The 27,388-nt window shown below is 44.3% G+C and overlaps 1 protein-coding gene across 2 annotated transcripts in view; it reads left to right on the forward strand.

Moving 5' to 3' along the window:
* Positions 1–27,388, forward strand: part of LOC128344664 (inter-alpha-trypsin inhibitor heavy chain H4-like) — a 52,789-nt gene that overhangs the window by 3,711 nt on the left and 21,690 nt on the right. For both annotated transcript variants that reach the window (XM_053295308.1, XM_053295309.1), the window contains exons 2-13: positions 5,416–5,576; positions 6,006–6,110; positions 6,465–6,627; positions 6,717–6,827; positions 6,927–7,055; positions 7,330–7,446; positions 11,565–11,733; positions 13,014–13,139; positions 18,591–18,772; positions 19,848–20,030; positions 20,640–20,779; positions 27,018–27,163. In XM_053295308.1, the coding sequence (XP_053151283.1) occupies positions 5,416–5,576; positions 6,006–6,110; positions 6,465–6,627; positions 6,717–6,827; positions 6,927–7,055; positions 7,330–7,446; positions 11,565–11,733; positions 13,014–13,139; positions 18,591–18,772; positions 19,848–20,030; positions 20,640–20,779; positions 27,018–27,163 (1,732 nt within the window). The remainder of the gene's footprint in view (positions 1–5,415; positions 5,577–6,005; positions 6,111–6,464; positions 6,628–6,716; positions 6,828–6,926; positions 7,056–7,329; positions 7,447–11,564; positions 11,734–13,013; positions 13,140–18,590; positions 18,773–19,847; positions 20,031–20,639; positions 20,780–27,017; positions 27,164–27,388) is intronic.

Below are 27,388 nucleotides of genomic sequence, written 5' to 3' on the forward strand. Positions count from 1 at the left end.
AGTGATTCAAATTCAAATAGATTGTACTTGAATCTGGGTGATTTGAGTTAAAAATTGAATCACCCCTTAAAAGGGCAATTAGATTTGAATTCTAATCAAATTTTTGAAATTCAATTCAAATTTGATTCAAGAGCCATTTGGCACTTAAAAAAAAAACTACCCAGGCCCCCTGATTGGTTAAAAAAGGTGCCAAAACAGGGTCAATTAAATTTGAATTTAATTGGAATCCAAAATGAATTTTTAAAATTTGATTCAAATTCAAATCAAATTGAAAAATTTGATTCATGCACATCTCTAGCACATAAAGTGCTCTGCCTCTGCCAGCCCCTCCCACCCACTGAACAGCTGAAGGACTCACACTTCTTATTGATCATTCACCACAAACCCACAGTCTGGGCCAGAGTGTATTGGGGGAAAGGGAAGGGGGGAAAGACAACACAACCACCAAAGAATCCACACAACTTGATGATCATTCACCATGCAACCACAGGTCAGGAACAGAGTGCATTCGCCCCCCCCCTAAAAAAAAAAGGAAAAAAAGAAGGCCACACAACCCCCATGGATTTCACTGTGGGTGTAGGGATCTCACTGGCGGCCAGGGGACAAGGTCCTGCTGATCGTTCCCCTCTAAGGGATTCTCAGGCATGAGGGAATTTTTAAAAATGATTAAAAATCAATGGACAGACTGATCCAAACAAGATTTTAAGACCTCTTTTAATGTGTAAGTAAAACAAACAAAACAAAGATCTTACAAACTTGAGCAAATACAAATGCATTTCAATATTAAAACATTACTGTCAATGCTCTATTTCAAACAACTGGAAACTCTTAAGATTCAATACAGCAACTGAAACTAAATAACCAGTCCAAGAACAGAGGAGAGGAAACGATTTTACAGAACAGATTTTTAACCCTTTCGTAGACCAATAAATTTAGTTGCCTCTTTCATTTCTTCCCTTCCTTCCTTAATTTATTTTATATACCAGCTGACTCCAAAGGCTCTGGGTGGTTCACACAAACACACAAAAATTAAAGCAACTATTAAACCAACAATCAAAAGATTTAAAATGTTTAGAGATTACAGCAACTTTAAAAAAATTATAAAGCAATTAAAAGGTTAACATTAATAGTTGGTTGCAGCTGTACACTATACATGGCACTATACAGTAAAGGAGAATGCATATATCAGTGCCACTATATTGTTGGATCCACTTCAAATTAAATATACAGATCCCTCCCATCCTGTCCTACCTGTGTGCCTGATTCCAAAGCCCTAGGCTAAGCCATCCTGGAAATATACAAAGCAGGAAGGAATAACCCACAAACAAGCCAGCTTCTGGGTGGCTCTGAGGATGAGACAGGCACAGGACACAAGGAGACCATGGGGGGGGGGGGAGAGGGGCAGCAGGGCAGAGGGCTTGCACAAGTCCGGGGCAGCTCATTTGGACTCCTCTGACTCCTTTAAGCTCAGCCTCTGCTGCTGGGCAGCCTGCCAGCCCGCACTGCAGGAGGGCCAGGGAGGCAGGCAGAGGCCTCCATGCAAACCCCTCCCACCTTCCATACAGCTGGACATCAGGTGGAAGGGGAGCAGCTGAAGCAGCCTGCCTGTGCGCAGGGAGAGAGCCTCCCAATGGCCAGCCAGGCTGCTGGCATTCTGGGCAGCGGAAGGGGCAGGAGTGGTGTTCATGGAACTGGCACCTGCCGGTTCAAAGGTGGGGGGCATCTCTTTAAGGTGTGCATGCGCAGTGGTTACTTCCAGTCAATTCTGGTCCGAGGAGGCACCGGGGCGGCAAGGAGATATGCTGCTGCCCAACTGGACCATTTTAAAAGGCACCCCCTCCCCCACAGGGGGAATGCGATGGGAGGAGTATGGGCATGCTTCCCTGTCCTTAAAGAGATCCCCTCCACCCTTGAACCAGCCAAACCGCCAGTCTGCCATGGTTCCATGCAAATCCCTAGGAGGCATTGTGGGGCCCACACTGACTACAGTATGGGGAGGAGAGTCCCTGCACTGACCGGCTGCTGGGGCCCTCCAGGAGAGCAGGGTGTCTGTGGCCTCCTTAGACCCTAAGGTCCAGGCCTAACAGCACCCCTGTTTGACCCACAAGTACGTGTTTTGTTTTCCATTCCTCCCCCCATCACTTCTTTCAGTGGCCGTGCCACCACATGAAACTGGGGGGCTGGGGGTTTACTGTGCATTACTATATCATCCCTCAAAAATGAATCCCTTCATTTTGGGTTGGTTTGCAGCAGCTTTGCTGCCACACAATATTTTAAACTAGTCTTTTGAAGTGGGGTTAACAGTACTTTTCAGGGAAGCTATCTACCTCCTACTCTGCCCTTCCCTCCTAAGAGAAAGGACCGAGACAGAGGAAATGGGGAGAAGATACTGCTTGGCTCTGTCTCTGTCTCTTCCCCTTTCCATTGCAACCACATGGAATGGGGAGGACGAAGGTTTAGTGACAGAGGAAGGGAGCATACCCCTCCCCACAGTCTCCTGCTTCTTCCAAAGAAGGTTGGGATGAGGTGGGGAGAGGGGGCAAGCAGTCAATAGGATCAGGGCACTCAGCCAAACAATGGGGATATGTGCCCTTTGTGCTCAGTGCTAACAATGTCAATGACTCAACGGACAGATTAGCCAGGGTCAGTGACTGTTCAAAGAGGACACCCCGCCGCCTGCAGGATGTTGGCCCTGCCAAATGCCACATGTAGCCAGAAACTATCTTGCAATGTGTACAACCAACAAAACCTGTTCAGACAAGTAAAACATTTAAACATTCAGACTAGTAAAACAACCAGAGAGATGACGACTTTAATCCTCTGTGGTGCCCAGGACCTGGTGCGAGATCTCAGAGTTGCAGAACCATTGGGCAGCAGTGACCACAGTGCAATCCAATTCAGCATATATGCGAGTGGAGCATTGCCAAGGAAGTCCAACACAGATGGACTTCAGAAGAAGAAACTTCTCAAAAATGAGGGGACTGGTAAGAAGGAAGTTGAAAGGGAAAGTCAAGGAGGGTCAAATCACTCCAGAAAGCATAGAACTTATTTAAAACCACAGTACTAGAAACACAGTTGGAATGTATACCAAGAAGAGGAAAGGTACCACCAAGTTCAGGAGGATGCCAGTGTGGTTAACAAGTAGAATCAGGGAAGCTATAAAAGGGAAGAAGACTTGCTTCAGAAAATGGAAGTCCTGCCCAAATGAAGAGAACAGGAAGGAACATAAACTCTGGCAAAAGGAATGCAAGGAGACAATAAGGGATGCAAAGAGAGAGTTTGAGGAGCATATAGCTAGAAGTGTCAAGGGGAATAACAAAAACTTCTTTAAATATATCAGAAGTAGAAAACCTGCCAGGGAGGCGGTTGGACCCTTAGAGGATGAGGATGTGAAAGGGATTATTACAGAGGATAAGGAGATTGCAGAGAAGCTGAATGAGTTCTTTGCATCTGTCCTCACTGCGGAGGGTACTGACCATATAACCTCTCCAGAATTGAGTTTTTCAGGTTTAGCGGCTGAGGAACTGGGCAAATTTGAGGTGATGAGGGAAGATGTTCTAAAATGTCTTGAAAAGCTAAAAATCACCAGGGCCAGATGGCATCCACCCAAGAGTTCTGAAAGAACTCAGATGTGAAATTGCCGATCTCCTAGCAAAAATATATGACTTGTCCCTACAATCAGGCTCCGTACCAGAGGACTGGAAAGTAGCCAATGTGACTCCAATTTTCAAGAAGTGATCCAGAGGGGATCCAGGAAATTACAGTGCCGGGTAGATTGATGGAAAGCATACTTAAGGACAAAATTGTTAAGCATATAGAAGAACAGGCCTTGTTGAAGGAGAACCAGCATGGCTTCGGCAAGGACAGGTCTTGCCTCACTAACCTTTTGGAGTTCTTTGAGAGTGTCAGCAGGCATGTGGATAAAGCTGATCCAGTTGACACAGACTTCCAAAAAGCTTTTGATAAAGTTCCCCACCAAAGGCTCTTGAGTCAACTTAGCAGTCATGGAATAAGGAGGCAGGTTCATGTGTGGATTGGTAACTGGTTGAAGGACAGGAAACAGAGAGTAGGAATAAATGGACAGTTTTCACAACAGAGGAAAGTAAGAAGTGGTGTCCCCAGGGATCTGTACTGGGACCAGCGCTCTTTAACTTGTTCATATATGGTCTAGAAGTTGGGGTAAAAAGCGAAGTGGCCAAATTTGCAGATGACACTAAACTATTTAGGGTGGTGAAATCCACAATGGATTGTGAGGAACTCCAAAAAGATCTCTCCAAACTGGGTGAGTGGGCAACAAAATGGCAAATGCGGTTCAATGTAAGCAAGTGCAAAGTGACGCACATTGGGGCAAAAAACACCAGCTTCACATATATGCTGATGGGATCTGAGCTGTCGGTGACACACAGAGATCTTGGGGTCATGGTGGACAACTAATTGAAAGTGTCATCTCAGTACGTGGCAGCTGTGAAAAAAGCTAATTCTATGCTAGGAATCATTAGGAGGGTGATTGAAAATAAAAATGCTAATGCCCTTATACAAATCTATGGTGTGGCCACATCTGGAGTACTGTGTAAACCTTTGGTCACCGTATCTTAAGCAGGATATTGTAGAACTGGAAAAGGTGCAGAAGAGGGCATTCAAAATGATCAGGGGCCTGGAGTATCTTCCTTTTGAAGCTAGCTTACAGCATCTGGGGCTTTTTAGTTTGGAAAAAAGGAAGCTACAGGGTTGCATGAGAGGTGTATAAAATTATGTGTGGAGAGGATAGACAGAGAATTTTTTCTCCCTCTCTCATAACACTAGAACCAAAGGTCACCCCATGAAACTGAAGGTTGTGAAATTTAGGACAGACAAAGGGAAGTACTTTTTCACACTGCATATAATTAATCGATGGCATTCCTTGCCATGGGATGTGGTGATGGCCACCAGCTTGGATGGCTTTTAAAGTGGCTTAGACAGATTCATGGAGGACAGGTCTGTCAATGGTTACTAGTATGGTGGCTGTGAGCTACCTCCAGCCTCAGAGGCATGATGCCTCTCAATACCAGTTGCAGGGGAGCAACAGCAGGAGAGAGGGCATGCACATACCTCTGGGCTCCCCAGAGGCATCTGGTGGGCCACTGTGTGAAACAGGATGCTGGACTAGATGGGCTTTGTGCCTGATCCAGCTGGGCTGTTCTTATGTTCTTATGTTATTTGATACAAAATACCCTCTTGATCTCCAACCAAATATATTAAGAACTTATTTACTAATGCTAATAAAAGTATAACTTGGCACTCTCATGTCTTTAAGTTTTAGTATTTGAATCAGACTATTGCTACCAATTTCCTTGGCAACCTCTCCCTTCTCCAAAAGTCCATTAATAGATATCAAACTTGTATCCACACAATCTTTCTTCTCTTCCTCCTCTGCAGAATGACATTGAAATTTACAGCCTGAATGTGGACTGCAAAGTTGCATCACGGTTTGCCCACACAGTCATCACCAGCAGAGTTGTCAACAGAGCTAATGAATCCAAGGAGGCTCTTTTTGAAGTAGAGCTGCCCAAGACAGCCTTCATAACAAACTTCAGCATGTAAGTCCATTGCTTGGGCCTCTCAGTCACTAGTACTGGCACCATTGCCAAGATATTCTTCTAGAGACCCACTGAGGAGAATTTACTTGCCAGTGAGAGATTACTTCCCAGATGTCCATATAGTCACTTACAGAATTAAATAGCAGCAGGAAAGGAGTTGATATATTTGTCTCCCATAAAGTAGCCAAAACAATTTTGCAAACAATTTACTAAGAGTTGAATGCTGAGTTTATTAAGAGTTCCAACTTGTGACTTGGAAGACGCTAAGAAGAGGCAGTGCTGCAAAAAGGGGGATATAGATTTTCTTTCTCTGGGTGCAAATCACCCTAGAGCTAGATGTCACGGGGTTCTGTTCCTGCCTCTTTCTGTACTCTACAAACGTGTCCCCTCCCACTACTCCTTTAATTGAACAAAATATTTATTTTGAAGGACTATTGATGGAAAAACATATCCTGGAACAATAAAAGAAAAGAAATCTGCACAAGATCAGTACGATGCTGCTGTTTCACGAGGGCAAAGTGCCGGATTGGTCAAGTAAGCAGCAGAACTACTTCAGGTTTTTGTTTTTCCCCAGCTTGGGCCTCCCATGAGAAGAACCACAGAACTGGAAGGCAAGGAGGAAACTGGAAAGCCTCTTAATCTAACACATTTACTAGGCACGATCCTCTGTTCCTCAACACACATGGGTGACTGGGGGCTATATCACCAAAGCCTTTGAGCAATGTTATGACATGCAATCATCCAATGCCCTGTTAAAACCGCAATTTGTTTTTTCATTTGATAGATTTTTAATGTACCAACCCTAAAAACCAACACCATGCAGACTTTACCATGAGCTGCTAAATTGTTGCATGAATAAGGACTATACAATAGTTTTCTTATTTTCAGATCAACTGGAAGAAAACTTGAACAGTTTCATGTTACAGTCAATGTTGCAGCAGCTGGAAAGGTTACTTTTGAGCTGATATATGAGGAATTACTAAAGCTGAAACATGGGAAGTATGAACTGCTTATTAAAGTCAAGCCGAAACAGCTTGTTAACCATTTTCAGGTAAATTTTCTGACGAGACTTTTGTCATTAGTGCAACAGTTATATCACCATGGAAAAATGACCCTAATATATCCTCTTTGTCTCTTCAGATTGATGCTCATATCTTTGAACCCCAAGGTATCAATTTCTTGGAAACCAACAGCACCTTCATGACTAATGAACTAAGCAATGCCCTCAAAATCGTGCAGAATGAGAACAAGGTACACAGCACAGGCCAAAGGTCTTATGCCCCTGAAACATTAATTGCTGCCCTCCTTTGTTAGCTTGACTGACTCTTTGCTTCTGTGCCTAATACTCAGGCTCACATTTCATTTAAACCAACCATAACTCAACAAAAGAAACATCCGGAACTGGAAGAAACTTTGCTAGATGGGGATTTTCTCATACGTTATGATGTGAACAGGAGTGGCACCGCAGGCGATATACAGGTAAAAGACCATTTTCTGGAATGGAATGATGTAATTTCATTGTGTAAAGGTAAAGTGTGCCATCAAGTTGATTTCGCCTCCTGGAGCCCACAGAGCCCTGTGGTTTTCTTTTGGTAGAATACAGGAGGGGTTTACCATTGCCTCCTCCTGTGCAGTATGCGATGATGCCATTGTATACCATAGCCAAATTTAGTTTCATTATTTGATATGTTGTTGTATTGAATTACATGCATCTTGTAACATACCCATGCCACCTTTTTTTGGTATATTTCAGATCATTAATGGATATTTTGTGCATTATTTTGCACCCACTCAAATGCCAGTTATTCCCAAAAATGTAGTCTTTGTTATAGATGAGAGTGGATCTATGATGGGCAGCAAAATTCAGCAGGTAATTTGTTTCAAGATAGAAATGTTTCTGAAGCTTACTCACAGTGTTTGTCCAATTACTGTAAGTGCTTTGGAGTTCTAATGAGAAAGGCAGTGTCTCTTTTTAGGTGATGCTTGTTCTCCAGTGTATTTGCTACCTCTCTGCTGATCCCTGCCACCTGCATCTTTGAGACTTGGAAATTAGGGGAAAGGGTTTGTTGGTCCTCTTGGAGTCTGTTTCAGTCAGAATGGCCTGGGATTTATTCACACATGGCTTCATGCTGTGGGGTAAATGTTGAGCAAAGCCACTTCAAATTACACTCACAGCATTGAGGGAAGCAGCCCCTCCCTTCTGCTCTCAGTTTTTGTTTTTGCAAGTTCACATGGCATGCCTCTGAGTTTTCCTTCTAGCCAATGGGGCGGGGGTGGGGGGAGAGATTACCAAAGAGCTATATCTGCATTTCTAAAGAGAGTATCTCTCTTATCACGCTAATGCGTCTATATCAGTGCCTCTCCCTATTTGCTCCAGCGTTTTCAGAAAAAGTAGCTTAAAACCAGCATTTTAAAAACCCGGAAATAACTCAAGATAGGCTAGAATTCGCAAGACAAAGCCTGATCTCTGTGTGGAGTGGGTCCAAGGATCTTGAAGGGACTTCGAGGTATGTTTGGCTGGTGTGTGAACGCACACACTCTCTCCTGGAGGAGATTTGGGTTAGAAGCCCTGTCTGTAAAGCCTCCTGGCCTGCCTATTACCTCCCCCCCCCCACCAAATCTACTGCCTCTTAGGCTGCTTACATATGATTGCTTTTGAGCAACCTTCAATCATAAAAATGCCAGGCTGAGGCCTTAGTTCAATCGTAGGGTGTCTTCTTAGAGGACAGCTGGTCTTGTGGTAGCAAGCATGACTTGTCCCCATAGCTAAGCAGGTTCTGCCCTAGTTGCATATGAATGGGAGACTTGATGTGTGAGCACTGCAAGATATTCCCCTCAGGGGATGGAGCCGCTCTGGGAGGAGCAGAAAGTTTCAAGTTCCCTCCCTGGCTTCTCCAAGACAGGGCTGAGAGAGATTCCTGCATGCAACCTTGGAGAAGCTGCTGCCAGTCTGTGTAGACAATACTGAGCTAGATGGACCAATGGTCTGACTCGGTATATGACAGCTTCCTATGTTCCTATGTTCTTTGCATGCAGAAGGTCCGAGGATCAATCCCTGGTGGTATCTCCAGGGAGGGCTGGGAAAGACTCCTGCCTGAAACCCTGGAGAAGCCCATCAGTGTAGAATATACGGAGCTAGATGGACCAGTGGTCTGACTTGGTATAAGGTAGCTTCCTATGTTCCTGTGGAGGGGGATTTAAATGTAGTGCTTCAATTTGCCTTAGCAGCAGCATACCAATTCAGTTCTCCTACCACAGGCTTTGTCTTCTTCTGTTTGTTTGTTTGTTTGTTCGATTTCTATACCGCCCTTCCAAAAATGGCTCAGGGCGGTTTATACTGAGAAATAATAAATAAATAAGATGGATCCCTGTCCCCAAAGGGCTCACAATCTAAAAAGAAACATAAGAGAGACACCAGCAACAGTCACTGGAGGTACTGTGCTGGGAGTGGATAGGGCCAATTACTCTCCCTCTGCTAAATAAAGAGAATCACCACATTAAAAGGTGCCTCTTTGCCAAGTTAGCAGGGGTTCTTGAACCACATATTATTGCCACCTCACTACCGCATTTCAGTTCTTGAGGCAATGTCCATAAAATGTGCTCTTTTGTCTCCTGTGAAGTAAATGAACTGAAGAGGGGTCCAAAATAATGCAGTTAAAGGATGAGGTGGGAATCGTCCCTCATGGTGGTGATTTTCTTTTAACAGATATCAGAAAGGACATTTCGGGAGCTGCGGAGAGCTAAACGACATGCCAGTTTTTAACAGACAGGCTTAAATCAAGAAGTGGATAATAAGAATTGGAAATACTTGTCTTAAACCTCCAAACAGCCCGGGGGCGGGGGGGAGGCATTTGGTACAGATGTGTAGTGGGGGAGGATTTACTGTTTTTGTGCCAAAAATCAGGCCTTCACACCCAAATGTCTGTCCCCAGTGGTGACAGGAGGGCCTAGGTGGCCTGTGTTTGGGTGGCCCATGTTCGGGCCTCCCGCCCACTCCCCCAACCCAGTGGCACCCCTCCATGGTGCCTCCCCCCCCCAGTGGTGCCACTTCTTATGCACAAGGGGCGCACATCTTCTCTCCCTGCTGCGTGTGGCAGTGGCTGAGTGGGGGTGGGGTGGGCAGAGCAGCCTACCCTGGGCTGCTCCCTCAGGGAGGCTGCTGCTATGTCACCACCAAAGCACAAGGGGTGAGGAGTAAAGGGCTGCTGCATGTGGGGTGGGGAGAACGGGGGTGAGAAAAGGGGTGCCGGGGGCGGCTGCTGGCAGGTGCCCCGATGGCAGCTGCACACAGGTTCTTGGAACCCGTGCTCTGCCCCTGACTGTCTCCCCCATCACAAACAGCTGTTTCTGCAAATAACTGCTTCAGGAGCAAATCTTAGGCACCAATTTTTGGTGCAAAACTGGCAAAAGGGGGACATATTAACACCCCCACACACACATGCTCTGTGCTCCTATGCCAAATTTCTCCTTTCAGCTGTTTTCAGTCAACTTCTAGCTTTGAATCCATCTGTCAAAAATGGGTTTAAAGTAATTTGTATTTTAGCTGTAATTTTCTCAAGAAGAAACCTTTAAGTGGTACAAGGACACATCACCCAAATTCTCTGTTTCATGTGGTATTGCAAATTATGGTTGCTTCCAGATTAAGGCCCTTTCGCTGCTTAAACATTGCTTTTTCACAAAAGTGAAAAACCAGTTTGAAGTGGGGTTAGATTCCAGACAGCACTTCATATAGCGTTATATTACCATCGGTGCCCAAATTCCTTCTGTAATGTTTACTCACAAGTAAGTTCTGTTCAGCTAAGATCCCCTGTAATTTTGATTAGTAGTTTTATCCTTACAACTCTGACCTTTTTGAGGCTTTCTGTTCAATGTGTTTGAGGGATTAGTGATGAATTGCAACATTATTGCCCATTTATTGCCTCTTAACTTCTATTCTCTCTTGGGGAAGGCAACTTTAATCACTAGCTTTCTTTATCCCTGTTCACATGTTATGTTCAACACTTATTCAGTTTCAACAAGTGTACAGTGTGTACAGGTACAAATCTGTGCACCAGTACATTAACCCACACATTCAACATAATTCCCCACAGTACAGCAGTACACTTCCTATTTATACCATGCATTTGAGAGGCCTGTGCCCAGGTTCACTTTTAAAATAAATGCAGGTACAGTCATTCACACAATAACATGTAGGGGTGTACAGACATCCGTACACTTGTAAAACATAATGTCTGAGCAGGGCTCCCCCCCCCCCGCCGCCATGTGAAAATAGTACTGTTTCACTATAAAAGAAGACATTATGAAAGGAAAGTAGTAATTAATGACATCCCTCCTGATGGGGAACACAGTCTGACCAGGTAGGAGGTCGTTCATCATCATTAATCCACCAGTCATGCTGAAGCAACCACAGGTATAATCTGCAAGGAGAATGAGGCACAGTAGCCCTCACAAGGGTCAATAGCATTTTGCCTGACCGGCCAGGACAGGGCAGTTGTGATGTTTCATTTTATTGCCCCCAAATGGCAATGAATCAGATCTTTAAAGCATAGGGTGGCAACACAGGCATGCAATGATCTGTCAATGATATAATCTGGATTATCATTGAAGAGTAACCAAAAGCATGACAGTTCCAGGGGAAAAAAGGGAGACTTCCTTTCCCCCCAAATCGTGGTCTGGACCTAACATGAGTTTCAGTGTGCTGCAGCTATTTTTTAGTGTATCCTGGAATGCAGCATACAAAAGGGAAAGGGAAAATAAATCCCGCCCCAAACAGCTATCTCATAGAAATCCTTCGAGTTGGTTAGTGCCTTAATTGTCGCTACACAAAAAGCACTTCTGCATAGGAAAACTGAAATAGAATATATGGCATTTAGACACACATACTCAGAGATCTTTCTTTGAATGAAGAACTGTTTATTTCCTTTATGTTTCAGATTCTGACCTAGATTTGTACCTGAAAATTATGTGCTTCTTTATTATATTTTAAAGACAAAAGAGGCCATGAAAAAGATTTTGGAAGATCTAAATCCTGAAGATCATTTTAACTTAGTTTTCTTCAGTGGAAGTGTGTTGGAGTGGAAGCCATCTTTATTGCAAGCAACAGAGGAGAATATACAACTGGCTAAACAATATGTTCAGACCATTCGCGCTCAAGGAGGTAAATCTGTTGACTAATGAGGCTTGTCAAACTTTTTGGGAGGCTTTCAAACAGAAATAAGCCAGCTGATCGCCGCAGCTCTAGGCGGCGCGGCTCATTTGCCCCAGCCCCCTGTGGAGGAGCATGTGACACTGGGAGCCGGCTCCCATTGGTCAGGCATTCCTCTAGGGGGCGGGGTCAGAGCAGGCACCCGCCCAGTCCAACTCGACAGATCGGGGATGCAGCTCAACTCCTACCCCACTCTAGGTGGCTTCCTTCCGTATGGCTGGACAGCATCGGACGGATAGCGCCTACAGCAGGGACCTGGCATTAGGTCGGCTGAGAAGGGCATTCCCGCTTGTCAGCGGTCAAATCACCTCGAGCCAAGGTGCCAGCGCCCTAGGCCTTAGGGTAAGGCAGCCACGTGTGTGGCCGACCTGCGAATGCCCGCACTGTGGGGGTGGAGCGCCAATCCCAGCTGAATTCCTCAACAAGTCCACTGCAATTTGGAATGTTAATAAAGTGGCCAATTTCACCAAAAGTAACTGTCTCCGTGTCTCCTTGGGTCTGGGTGCAAAGTAAAGTTGTGCCGTCGAGTCGGTGTCAACTCCTGGTGTGTAAAAATTTTTTGTTGGTACCGATAATTGTGATATATCTCATTTACTAAACAAACCTAATTTGATTACTAAATTAATCAAATATGGGGTCTTTTTCAAAGAACTGACAACAATTATTCATCATCGTGTGCTGGGTTAATGATAAGAAATGCTATTACTAAGTGTAGACCAGTGTGCTGAATTCTTCAGTATTAGCAAAAACATTGTGTGTTCATATACATTACTGTTGACATTACATTGCTGTGGGAGAAAGGACACAAAGGGGAACTTCAGAGGCTCCATATAAGGGGATTGGGAAATGAGGCATTCATAATGGGAAAGTGGTAGATGAGTTGATAGCCCAGGTGGTCCTGCTGTTCCCTACAAACCACTAAATGGTTCTGGCCTCTTTGCTTGCAGAACTTATTCCTGTTCCTGAGTGCATATATGACCTGCATATAAGACATAGGTTGCTGCATGTCCTGTGTGAAGGAGCAGAAGGTCTTAAGTCATCAGGCCATGACTTGCTATGTGGCAAAATAAGGCACATTTCAGTGTAAAATACATTTTCATACATACAGTTGATCCACCCACAACTTCCTTTCCCCATCTACCATGGAAGTATTTTCTATAGGTATTTGATGATCAAATTCAATCCTCTAGTCGGTGGCATCATTCTTTGTCATGTGTTCTTTCCTGTTACAGCAACAGATATCAATAGAGCCCTCCTGACTGCAACAGATCAGCTGAACAAGGCCACTTCTTCTGAATTACTGCTGGAAGGAAGCATTTCAATTATAATTTTATTGACAGATGGTAATCCTACAACTGGTAAGTTCGTTTAGCAACAGCAAGGCAATATGATTGGCTCCTTGAGGGTGCAGCCACATTATAGTTCTGCACTGGATCCAGATCAAGGTATCCTGAAGTGTTCTTGTATTCCTCCAACTTGTAGAATGGTCACAACAGATAGCTTCAAAGAAAGAAGCGTGGGGATATTTGGGGGCAAAATAAAGTGGCTGACATGATACTTGCAAAATCTTGTGTAGTATTACACAGAATAACTCCAGGCAGACACAGAGCTCTCAACAAAGCATTACAGCAAATGCAACATCTTGGCAGATTCAACATATTCCCAAGTGCTTTCCAGAATCAGCAGTAAAATGCTTCGGTTTGGCAGGATAATTTTGAAAATGTAAATAGCTTGCGCAACCCTCCTGTTGCGCAACAACAGGAAAATACAGCTATTTTTCTGCAACAGATTTGCAACGTTGTAAGACTGAAACACAAGGATACAATCCGAAAGGCATCAGAAATGTGAATGGCACCTTGCTGACAGCTCAGGGACTGCACTGTTGAAACAGAGGTTGTTCAGAAGCACACTTAATGGACATGTAGTGACACTGTTGTAGTGTGCAATTTGGAAAGCGCCCAGTAGAGTGAAACCTAACTGCAGAGTCACTAAACAATTCAAACATATCTAACAATATGCAAGTCCTGTGTAAATGGTGGGCTTTGCAGTGCCACTACCGTGAACCCAGAAGCAGCATCGAGGATGGAGAGATCAGGTGGTAGCACTTGAAGTGTTACATTTTCTCTCATTTGTTACTAAGGGAAGAAATACACAAACATTTATAGTGCTGCCAATTGATCTCTAAAGCCTCGTTGCTGCTACTTCCAGATGTGCAGCAGGGGTGCTGCAAGCCCCACCATCTATGTAGAGCTTGAGTATCATGTCAGCCATTGAGATTTAAGTTGTACAAGTTATCTTTGGAATTGATATTGGTTTATGAAGCAAATAGTAAAGGAAGAATGGAATGCTTTCCTGGGCACAGTGATCAAAAGAGAGACTGGCACCATATAATGTATGTGTTGGTACAATGGCTACAGAGACTGGGGAGGTGGGAGTGGATGGATTTTTCAATGAGGTTTTTGTGGACAAAATCTCTTGTATTCGGGCTGATTGGACTGCACTGTTTTTGCAGAGTCTATTAAGGTAGTGTCCAGCAATCCCTATTGCAGTATTAGACTGGATCAGTTTCAATCTGTGTTGCCTGCAGACGTGGACAAGCTGCTTGGGACAGTGCAGCCTACCACTTGTTCTCTGGATCCTTGCCTGACGTGGCTGATTCTGTCTAGCAGGGAAATTGTTGTAGATGGCCTAGTTAATATCATTAACTCATCACTGAGGGAGAGTAGGATGCCTCTTTGTTTAAAAGAGGCAATGATTAGACCACTTCTTAAGAATCCTTCCCTAGATCCCTTAGTGATGGATAGTTATAGGTCAGTCTCCAAACTCCCATGGTTTGGCAAGGTGATTGAAAGAGTGGTGGCTAACCAGCTCCAGGCAGTTTTGGAGGAAACTGATTATCTAGACCCATTTCAAACTGTCTTTAGAGCAGGCTATGGGGTTGTCGGCCTTGGGTGGCCTGATGGATGATCCTTACCAGTGAATCGACAGACAGAGCATGACTCTGTTGGTTATTTTGGATCTCTCAGCCGGGGCATAACAAGGTTGGCTTGGGCCCAGAGACAAGTTTGTTAAATGGGCCCCCACCACCACCCGTCATCCGTCACCGCCTTCCTCTCCTTCTCCTGGCCCAATGTAGACTCTGCTAACTATCCCAACTAGTTCAAAGGTGTAAATTACAGCACAGCAGAACCAAATTTATTGACTGCCTGACTCCCTTAGACTTGAGGCGGTTTACATAATTAAAACAACAACAGCGGGGTGGGGTGGGGGGAAACACACACACACACACACACACACACACACACACACACACACCCCTAAAAGCCTGGCAGAATAGATAAATTTTCAGAAGTTTCTTAAAGGACAGAAGGGAGGGGCATTAGGAATCTCAGGAGGCAAGGTATCTCAAATAAATGTGAGGCTGGATGGGATGGGATACAGAATGGGCAGATAGCAGATTATAATCATGCAGGAAATGAAATGGCCATGAATGAAACCTTGCACAACTACTGACCTTTCTCCAATATGGGAGAGCTAGGAAGAGAGGCTTCTTCTCCTTCATCATGTATACTTTTAAAAGACCCATAGGATTAGATCTATTAGCTGGATTAGACCACTGCTTAATATTACAACATCTTGTGGACCCATAGGATCTCATGTGCCAAGGACAGGTCTGTAATGTTTGAGTGATTTCTCCACTCTCTTACCTAACTTTGCATGTTAAGTGATTAAGAGTCAAAGAACAGCCTTGGATGTTAAAAGGGGGTTGATAAACGGAGCCAAGGAACTGTGAAAAGCACACACTTGTCACTCTTTTCTTATGTGTGCCTCCCCACTTCTGTTTTCCTAATGGGAGGAGGAAGGGGGAGTGGAGCGTTGCAATTAAAAATAAATAAAGGCCCTTTGCGACACTCTGCTTCCCCTTCCTCTCCCCCCACCCCGTTAGGGAAACAGAAGTGAAGCCTGGGCGGGTGGGCAGCCATAATGCCCCAAATAATGAATTAATATGCCCACTCCCCCGCCAGACATGCAGCAGGCAGGTGGGGGTGGGTGGGCCATAATGCCCCCAAATGAATCAATGCCAACACGAGCAGCACTCTAAAGCTGCCGTAGCTCCTCCATCTTCATAACAGAAGAACTGAATTTCTTAGAAGTGGCTGGCAAGGCTACAATTGACCTCCTCTCTTCCTTGCTTTCGTCGGCATCCGTAGGCGTCCAGAAAGCAGAGCCGAACCACCCAATCATGTGCCTGCCTTTCCTTTCTTTATCATGTGGGGTGCCGCCAGCCAATGGATGGGGAAGGAGGAGGAGCTGACAAGGGAAAAGGGTGGGGATGGGGAGGAGGGAGGGGAGGAGGGCAAAGAAATACGGCGCGCTCAAATGAACATGGAGGAATGTTTTTTTTAAAAAAATTAATAATTCAAATCGAAGGAGCTGCGGCAGGCGCTGGGTGGGGAGAGGCACGTGACATGTCTCTGGAGGGCCCCCCCAGAGGCCAGGGCCCCTAGACAGCTGCCTCCCCTTGCCCAATCATAGTTACACCCCTGCTCTCAGCGGTGATTGATACCATTGACCATAGTATCCTTCTTGATCGCCTGGGGGAGTTGAGGACAGAAGGCACTGCTTTGCAGTGGTTCCGCTCTTATCTCTCAGGCAGGTTCCAGATGGTGGAGCTTGGAGACAGTTGCTCTTTGAAATGGGAGCTATTATATGGAGTCCCTCGGGGCTCTATTCTGTCACCAATGCCTTTTAACATCTACCTGAAACTGCTGGGTGAGGTCATCAGGAGATTTGGTCCAGGGTGTTATCAGTATGCTAATGACACCCAAATCTATTTCTCCTTATCAACATCATCATTATCTTCAGGAAATGGCACTCATTCCCTAAATGTCTGCCTATGGGCAATAATGGGCTGGATGAAGGATAATAAATTGAAGCTGAATCCAAGCAAGACAGAGGTGCTCTTTGTGGGGGACTGGAATTTGAGGGATGAGTTTGATCTTCCTGTGCTGGATAGGGTTACACTCCCCCAGAAGGAACAGGTATGCAGCGTGGGAGTGCTCTTGGATCCAGACCTCACCCTGGTATCTCAGGTGGAGACTATGGCCAGGAGCGCTTTCCATCAACTTTGGCTGATTCGACAGCTGTGCCCATTCCTTGAAGAGAATGATCTCAAAACAGTAGTGCATCAGATGGTAACCTCCAAGCTCGCCTATTGAAATGTGCTCTACCTGGGGCTAGCTTTGTATGTAGTTCGGAAACTTCAGTTAGTTCAAAATGCGGCAGCCACACTGGTCTCTGGGGTAACCCGGAGAGACCATATTATGCCAGTTTTAAAACAGCTACACTGGCTGCCAATATGTTTCTGGGCAAAATACAAAGTGCTGATTGGTTATTACATTTAAAGCCCTGAACGGCTTGGATCCGGGCGACCTTAGAGAGCGCCTTCTTCTGTATGATCCCCATCGCATGTCAAGGTCATCTGCGGAGATCCATCTCCAATTACCACGACTCAGAGCTGGGCCTTCTCTGTAGCTGCTTCTGGCCTATGGAATGAACACCCGGCAGATATCTGCAGTTTAGGCTCTCTGTCAGCCTTTAAGAGAACCTTAAAAACTTACTTGTTTGTTTTTATATTGTTTTAAGCAGTATGTTTTAAATGTTGTTTGCTTTTATGTTTTTCAAACTTGTTGTGCACTGCCCAGAGCCTTTGATTGGGGCGGTCTAAAAATGTAATAAACAAATAAGTAAGTAAGTACGGGCAATTGGACTGTAGAGTAAAAGTATTGGCAATGGAATGCTGGCTTGCCAAGGTTTTGTTAGACAAAAACCACATTTTACTGGATACATTTACTGGTCCAAATGGTATTATACTGGCAAACCTTAATTCAAGGTGGAGGGGGGAGGGGGAGAGGGAGGCGGCGGCTTCAGAGCCAAACTTTTTTTTTTTTTTTTAGTATGTGAGCCCTTTGGGGACAGGGAGCCATCTTATTTATTTATTATTTCTCTATGTAAACCGCCCTGAGCCATTTTTGGAAGGGCAGTATAGAAATCGAATTATTATTATTATTATTTATTAATAAAATATATTTTGCCCTCGATCCCTGCCCTGGATCCACCAGGCAGTGTTCCCTCTAACAGGGATTCCCAGATGCTGTTGACTACAATTCCCAGAATCCCCAGCTGCAATGGCTTTTGCTTGGGGATTATGGGAGTTTTAATCAACAACATATGAGTATCCCTGTTAGAGGGAACACTGCCAGCAGGTCCCCATGACCTCCCAAATATCTGCTTTGGGTCTCTACGTGACTTAGCAAGTGTAGACATATTCTTAACAATAAGCTGCATATTGCAAAAGGCTATATCACTGACCTGCAAGAAAAGAGAAAACGGCCTTCTAGAGGTGGCACTGTTGATGATGTTGAGCAGGGGAGGTGTATGCTGCTGCTGGGGGCAGGGGCTGTGCACCACAGCCCCCACTTTGCCCCAGCTACGCCACTGGATCCCTGTCCCAAAAGGGCTCACAATCTAAACACATACACATTACCAACAAAAACAACAACTAGCCACTGGAGAGACCCTATGATGGATTAAATAGAGACAGTTGAGTTGCTCTTCCCTCTACTAAAGATAAGAGAGCCACCATTTTAAAAGTTGCTATTCCTGCTTGGCCAGTTAAAAGGAGTGCTTGCCTGTGATCCCGTCAATATTTTACTTATACCGCTTCTCTTCCCTTTTTCCAAAATCCAACAAACTTGTTTCATGTAACCAGCAACTAAGGCATGTTTGCATTTTTATAAATATGATAGGTGTTACAAATGTGAATACTATTCAAGAAAACATCAAGAAAGCTAATAAAGAAAAGTATTTCCTCTACTGTCTTGGCTTTGGATTTGATGTCAGCTACACATTTCTGGAAAAGATGGCCTTAAGCAATGGAGGAGTTGCTCGACGTATATATGAGGACTCAGATGCAGCCCTGCAGCTCCAGGTAGGGGTTCAATCATAAAAAGATATTAAGGTATGTCTCAAAAATATCTCCAGATATGCTAAAATCTGCCTATAGCTGTGTGTAGAATTCAATTTCTTCCTGTTTTTATTCTGCCTTGGTTGCCCCATGTTCCCAAGTGGTGAAGTCCCGGGGGTTTGCAGCTTGCCTTGAATCCAGGTTTCTCTATGAAGGGCAGTCATTGCAGACTTATGTTGCTTTTGTAATATTTGGTGTTTTTATACCAGTATATGGGTTGAGCAGCACACTGGGGAAGATGGCTTCTAGGAATGTTCTGCTGTCTTCCAATCAGCCACAGGTTACATCATTTGCCAGAGAGAGTCAGCCCTTGCTTCCTAAGCGCGCGCTCTCTCTCTCTCTCTCTCTCTCTCTCTCTCTCTCTCTCTCTCTCTCTCTCTCTCACACACACACACACACACACACACACACACACACACACACCCTACAGGGGAGGGGGTAAAGGAGATGAAGTACTTACACCTTCCTCAGAGTCTCCAACATGAGATGGGAGAAACAAGACACTTGCAAGATTCCTAATTACGGCTGCCTTTGAAGAGAAGAGAAGCACAGCTATTTTTAAAAAATTCCTCTGAGCCATGAGGCAGTGATTAACTTACCAAAAAATGACCAGTCCAGGGGAATAGGGAGGCCTCTCCCCTCACTGCTGCCCATGCACCAGCCATGCCCCCTGAGTTGACGTCAGATGGAAGTAGTATGGCCAGTACTGTGTGGTGGCTGTGTGGCCACACAGAGGCTGTGTGGCCCCCCTCCTGCTCCTTTCTAGCTGGTGCTTCATTCGCTGGCTGGGAAGGAGTGGGAGATTGGCCGTGCCTCACACTCCCAGCCAGCAAATGCTTTGTTTGTTAGCTGGATGCAGGAAGAGGACACGGGGGTACCCTTGGGAGGGAGGCCAGCAACACCATGATGGCCCCCAGCCCCAGATAGCTGGGGACACTTGTCCCCCCTTGTCCAGTGATGGCTACACCCCCTAAGCCAGTCAACTCACTACCCCAGACTCGCAGCATTGTGATTACCTCTTCTGCCTGTTTCACTCAAGGGCTTTTATCAAGAGGTAGCTACTCCCATCCTGAAGGAGATTGAAATGAAGTATCCAGAGAATGCCGTACAAGAACTCACTCAGAATAATTTCAAAGTGCTCTATGATGGTTCTGAAATTGCAGTAGCTGGAAAGATTGGCAACGAAATTGATATTTTGCCAGTGGAAATTAAAGCTCAGACAGTAAGTACTTAATAAACTGTGGCTTCTTTTCCATGAAAGAAACTTCTCACTGAGCTATGAATGCAACATAATTGCATTTTGTGGACTTTTTGCACAGAAATATGCTTTGAAAATACTAGTAATTATACTCCTTCTTTGAAGGATCTTTTAATATTGGAGATTTTAAAATTTCATAGGAGCAGTTGGAGGCCAGATAATTGCTTTGAGGGCCTGATCTGGCCCACAGGTCAGTTTGACCATCTATGCCAGGGACTCTCAGCCTGGGGTCCCCAGATCTATGCCATATATAAATTACTTGTAAAATGTATAATGCAACGTTGCAGACAAACCACAGTCAAACTTGCATCCTTTCTCACTGTGAAATAAAATTCTTCCTTCCAGTTCAGGCCAAGTTGGGAAGATCATATCACAAGAGGTATGAATGCAACCTGTTTTTCAAGGACAACATAACATGCTGCAATCAGAAAGAGAATTCATTCACTCAAAATGTGGTTTAGCTCGTGTGTGTGTGTTTAATCCTAATAGTTTATATCAGCTCAAGTTTTCATTGTTGCTTATATCCAAATTATGTGAACAATGAATAATTCAAATTCTTTCCCCAACATACAGCATACTGGTACCCTGACCCTTAAAGAAGAAGCAAATGTATTGGAAAAGGAACAAGTATTTGAGCATCAGAAGTACATTTTTGGAAATTTCATGGAGCGATTATGGGCCTACTTAACCATCCAACAACTATTACAAAAATCGTAAGCTAATCAATTGCTAAAACTTTGTTTAGTGACTTGGAAAACACTTCCATCTGTAGTGTTACAGTTGACACAAGCATGCAGAAGGCATGTGGTACAGCCCTCTCATACACTAGTACCTGTGGAAGCTGTTGGTTCTTGGTACTGGGGGTGCTGTCAGGTGATGTGTGGAGCCACAGGTACTACTACTACTACTACTACAACAAATGTTTATATACCGCTTTTCAACAAAAGTTTCCAAAGTTTACATAGAGAAATAATAAATAAATAAATAAATAAATAAATAAGAAAGAAAGAAAGAAAGATGGATCCCTGTCCCCAAAGGGCTCACAATCTAAAAAGAAACATAAAATAGACATCAGCAACAGTCACTGGTAGTGAGAGGCGGAGCCAGTTGTGGGCAGTTGTGGAGGTGGAGCCAGAACTAGGCAATAACTGACAAAAGTGTACATTTGTAGCTAACGAGTGGAATCAACACACACAGCCCTCAATTGCTTATCAGCAGAGAGACAGAGAAATATGGAAAACATCAGTTGCTTTATAGTGCCTAATACGACTAGTACAGTAGTGCATAGATTTGTATCTAACACGGCAGGATCAAAACACAAGGAGAGGGGGAGAAGAACTGTACAAGCCACAAGTAAAGCACAGACCAGCTACAAAAGGTTGCTTCTGTGTGGAGAGTAAATTCATTCTGAAGTCACCAGGGCAGCTTGGACTGCCTGATTATTTTTTTAAAAAATGAACACTACTACTAATAAACAACAAGAAATAATTCTGAGCCAGAGTAGTACAGTGGTTAGTGTGCTGGACTAGACTGGGGAAATCCATGTTCAAATCCCCATTCAGCCATGAAACTCACTGGGTGCCTCTGGGACAGTCACTTATCTCTCAGCATAACCTTCCTCATAGGGCTGTTGGGAGGATAAATGTAACCATGTGCACCACTCTGGGCTTCTTAGAGGAAGCACAGGCTATACACATGTATATAAGCCACAGGTAAAGCAGAAACCAGTCACAAAAGTGAAGGACAAATGCATTCTGAAGTTACAAAGGCAGCTCTGCCTGCCTATTTAAAAAATGCATACATAAACCAATCATAGGTTTTTCAATGATGCTTGCTGCAGCTATGAACCATTTCCTGTAACTTAGAGGACATCATGGGAAGCAAAGATGCATGGGGACACCCTCCCCGTACTCCATGCCTGCTGAACAGTGTATTGCTCAAGAGTGCTGCATCTACTATTTGCCTGAGGGGCAGAAGTAGCAGGTGTGTACTCAGTGCAAAGAGCTCCTGGCTCTCAGGGAACAAGTTCATTCCCTCCTGGCTGACCTGGAGAAGCTCAGGGAGGGAGCTGGATGAGACCCTCAAGGATGTGATAGAGGCATCCCACTCCCAGGCTGACAACTCCTCTGCAGTCATGGACAATGAAGTTCTCAGGGAAGGAGGCCATCAGTCTGAGGAAGAAGGGAATGCTCCCTAAGAAGGGACCCCTTCCTTGGGTGAAGCACCCATATCCTGGTGCACAGAGTATCTGTCTTCACGGGGACTCCACTTCATACTTCCCTCCATTGTGAAAAATGTCCATGTAGTCCTACCCTCCTTCCTGTCCTTCAATCAGTTACCAGTCCACACATGAACCCATCCCCTTATCTCTCAAATGATACATTTACTAAAGAGTCTTTGGTGGGGAACTTTGTCAAACAACCCCAGCTAACTTGGCAAAGAGGCAGCTTTTAACATGGTGATTCTCTTTATTTAGCAGGGGGAGAGTAACTGGCCCTATCCACCCGCAGCACAGTACCTCCACTGACTGTTGCTGATGTCTATCTTATGTTTCTTTTAGATTGGGAGCCCTTTGGGGACAGGGATCCATTTTAATTTTTTATTATTTATCTGTGTAAACTGCCCTGAGCCATTTTTGGAAGGGCAGTACAGAAATCTAAATAACAACAACAACAACAACAACAACAACAACAGAAGGAGAAACTGCAAGAAACATAGAAACACCAAATAAAGAAGAAACAGTGCAATTCTGGGGGAAACTATGAGACAATCCAATAGATTATAATAAAAAAAGCAGGCTGGGTGAAAGAGGTCGAAAAATGTAACCAACAAATGCAAGATCTAATAATAACATCAGAATTAATAAGTGAAAGAGCAAAGAAAATTAAAAATTGGACTGTACCAGGCGACGATGAACTGAATGGCTTTTGGCTTAAACACCTAACAAGCATCCATAAACAACTATCAAAACAGTTCAATCACATTTTTGCACGGAGGTGATATTGAACAATGGCTAATAAATGGGAAAACTCATCTCATCATGAAAGACCCAGCAAAAGGTGCAGTTCCAAGTAATTATAGACCGATAACCTGCCTGCCAACCATGTTCAAATTATTAACTGGAATAATAGCAGATGAAGTGATGCAACACTTATTAACTAATAAGCAGCTTCCAGTTGAACAGAAAGGAAATTGCCTGAACACCAGAGGCACAAAAGACCAGCTGCTGATTGACAAAATGATTTTACAAAATTGCAAGAGAAGAAAAACCAATCTAAGTGTTGCATGGATTGACTACAAGAAGGCCTTCGACTCATTACCTCACACATGGATACTAAAATGTTTAGAAACAACTGGTGTCAGCAAAAACATTCAGATATTTATTAAAAAAGCAATGAGCATGTGGAGTACACAGTTAACAATCAATGGCGAGACACTTGGACAGAACAGGCCTTGGATACCAAACATCTAAAACATCAAGTAAAATCAACCATCTGCCGTACATGGACGATCTGAAGTTGTATGGAAAGTCCCAGTCAGAAATCGAATCACTGCTAAACACTGTCCGTATATTCAGTAGCGATATAGCAATGGAGTTTGGACTAGACAAGTGTGCTGCATTAATAATGAACAGAGGGAAAATAACAAAAACAAAAGGAATAGAACTGCCCAATGGAGGCAACATCAAGAACCTGGAAGAGAAAGAACATTACAAATACTTGGGCATTCTCCAGGTTGATAACATTGCACACACTGAAGTTAAAAGAAAAAATGGAAGTGAATACATCAGGAGAGTTAGAAAAATCCTCAAGTCCAAACTCAATGGCGGGAACACCATATAAGCCATAAACACCTGGGCTATACCTGTTAGCAGATACACTGCAAGAATAATAGACTGGACCCAGGCAGAGCTAGAGACGCTAGATCATAAGACCAGGAAAATCATGACCCTCAATCATGCTCTGCACCCCCGCAGTGATGTCGATAGGCTATACCTCCCTCATAGCTCAGGTGGAAGAGGAATGTTGCAAGTCTATCAAACAGCAGAGGAGGAGAAAAGAGGCCTTGAAGAATATATTAAGGACAGTGAAGAAGATGCACTTCAAATGGTCAATAACGAGAAACTATTCAACACCAATGAAACAAAGTAGGCCTACAAGAAAGAACAAGTCAAGAACCGAGCAGAAAAATGGAGAAATAAGCCCCTGCATGGTCAATATTTGCACAATATAAGAGAAAAATCAGACATCACCAAGACCTGGCAATGGCTTAAGAATGGCAACTTGAAGAAAGAAACTGAGGGTTTAATACTGGCTGCACAAGAACAAGCACTAAGAACAAATGCAATAAGAGCAAAAGTCGAAATATCAATAACAAACAGCAAGTGCCGCCTTTGTAAAGAAGCAGATGAAACAGTGGACCACCTAATCAGCTGTTGTAAAAAGATTGCACAGACTGACTACAAACAAAGGCATGACAAGGTAGCAGGGATGGTACACTAGAACATCTGCAAAAAAATACAGGCTACCTGTAGCCAAAAATTGGTGGGGCCATAAAATTGAAAAAGTGGTAGAAAATGAAGATGCAAAAATATTATGGGACTTCCGACTACAAACAGACAAACATCGGCCACACAATACACCAGACATAACTGTAGTCAAGAAGAAAGAAAAACAAGTTAAAATAATCGACATAGCAATACCAGGGGATAGTAGTATAGAAGAAAAAGAAATAGAAAAAAATCACCAAATACAAAGATCTACAAATTGAAATTGAAAGGCTGTGGCAGAAAAAGACCAAAATAATTCCAGTGGTAACTGGCACCCTAGGTGCAATTCCAAAACAACTTGAAGAGCACCTCAACACCATGGGGGCCACAGAAATCACCACCAGCCAATTACAAAAAGCAACTTTACTGGGAACAGCCTATATTCTGTAGGAGTGTGCACGGTTTTGGTCCGGCACAATAGAAAAGGCCGCCAGACCGGTCCAGCAGTCCGGCACGGGGGGACTGTTTCTTTAAGCGGGGGGGTAGTACTTACCCCCCCCACCGCCGCTCTGCCCCCTCCGGCGCTCGTCCTTTGTAAAATCTTCTTGGGGCGGCAGAGTTCCTCCCTGCCGCCCCTGCCCCCATCGTTATTTGTAAAGGCTTTAACGAGACGAGCGCTAGCGGCGCACATGCACCCTCCTCGGCACACGCACTCGTCTCTGATGCTGCCGTGCGCGCGCCGTGATGTATGCGGCGCGTGGCAGCGTCAGAGATGAGCGCACACGCCAAGGAGGGTGCATGCGCGCCGCTAGTGCTCATCTCGTTAAAGCCTTTACAAACAACGATGGGGGCAGGGGCGGCAGGGAGGAACTCTGCCGCCCCAAGAAGATTTTACAAAGGACGAGTGCCGGAGGGGGCAGAGCGGTGGCGGGGGGGGGGGTAAGTACTACCCCCCGCTTAAAGAAACAGTCCCCCCCGTGCCAGACCGGGGGCCCACCGGACCATGCACACCCCTAATATTCTGCGATGATATCTATAATAACAGCAACAACATTGATAATAAAATCCAGCCATCCCAGGTCCTTGGGAAGGACTCGATGTCTGGATAATAAAACAATCCAGTCAATAAGAGCCCCTGGTGGCGCAGTGGTAAAACTGCTGCCCTGTAACCAGAAGGTTGCAAGTTCGATCCTGACCAGGGGCTCAAGGTTGACTCAGCCTTCCATCCTTCCGAGGTCGGTAAAATGAGTACCCAGAATGTTGGGGGCAATATGCTAAATCATTGTAAACCGCTTAGAGAGCTCCGGCTATAGAGCGGTATATAAATGTAAGTGCTATTGCTATTGCTATTGCTAATAACACCTGTCTGACTGTGTAAACAACAATAATAATAATAACAACAACAATAATACAAGCTTTTTGGAAGATCAGGAATACTCTGTTAACTGGATTACTTTTATTCACATGCCTGTTGGCACTCTCAAAGATCCCCAAAAGTTTAGTGAGGTAAGACTTGCCCTTCAGTGAGAGAAGGTGAAGACACCTAAAATAAAATTTGAAATTCTGAAGCACTCAGTGACACTCAGTGCATTTTATTTGTTTAAAATATGTATAAAAGCAGATTAGGGAGGTGCACGAAAAAGGATTTGCATTCCATTCCAAACTCAGAACAGAACACAAATGCCTGAAACACTCCGTTGGAACAACTGGTCAACCTGATTGTTCTGACAGAATGAGCTCGCAAGTTCTGAGCGTTCCAAGCACCATTTTTGAGGCATGGTTTTCCCTTTCTGACTGGTTTTGGCACTGGCTTCCGATTGGTTTGTGGTCTCCTTGCTTCTTGGTTGGTTTGTTATCATACAAATCTTATCATAGAAATTTGATTTGTATGATAACAAGCCAACCAAGAAGCAAGGAGATAGCAAGTCAGTTGGAAGCCACTGCCAAAACCAGTCAGCAAGGGGAAAACACACCTCCAAAATGGTTTTTGGAACCCTTGGAATGTTCTGACTCAGAACAGGATTGTTCTGTTCTGATCTGGAAACAGGCCCTTCATTTGATGAGCATTCTGCTTCGAGCTCAAAACACTCGAAATGGCCTGTTTTGACTCAGAACGTTTCAAAGCGCAAAACATTCTGTACATCTCCTGCTAACTGAGCAAAAGGGCACCTTTTAAAAGTGGTCTTTCTATTTATTTAGCAGGGGGAGAGCAACTGGCCCTGTCCATCCCCAGCACAGCATCTCTCCAGTGGCTGTTGCTGGTATATATCTTATGTTTCTTTTTAGACTGTGAGCCCTTTGGGGACAGGGAGCCATCTTATTTATTTATTTATTTATTTATTTATTATTTCTCTATGTAAATCACTTTGGGAACTTTTGTTGAAAAGCAGTACATAAATATTTGTAGTATAGTATAGCATATCCCTAAAGGAGATGGTTTTGATTTTGCTTCCCCTTTTTAGGATTTCAGCTGAAGAGGAAGAGCAGAAAAGCCTGGAAGCCAAAGCTTTGGAACTCTCCTTGAAGTACAGCTTTGTGACACCCCTCACTTCCATGGTGGTCACCAAGCCTGATGCTGAAGAGGTGGCAAACAAACCTGCAGAGGCAGGTAATGTAGCTCAAAATACTGTATGTCAATGTCAGATTTAAACAATATAATGAATTGTGGCATATCCTCTTATCTTTTGAATCTCATTTGCTAACATTTTTAGTTGAGGGCAGTTTGTGTGTGTGTGTGTGTGTGTGTGTGTGTGTGTGTGTGTACGCACACGTGCGCGTATGCACACACACATGCACAAGGTGTTTTTGGGGGGATGTGGGTAAACAGTCCTCA

This window comes from Hemicordylus capensis, chromosome 2 (genome assembly GCF_027244095.1).
Source record: "Hemicordylus capensis ecotype Gifberg chromosome 2, rHemCap1.1.pri, whole genome shotgun sequence".
Classification (NCBI taxonomy): domain Eukaryota; kingdom Metazoa; phylum Chordata; class Lepidosauria; order Squamata; family Cordylidae; genus Hemicordylus; species Hemicordylus capensis.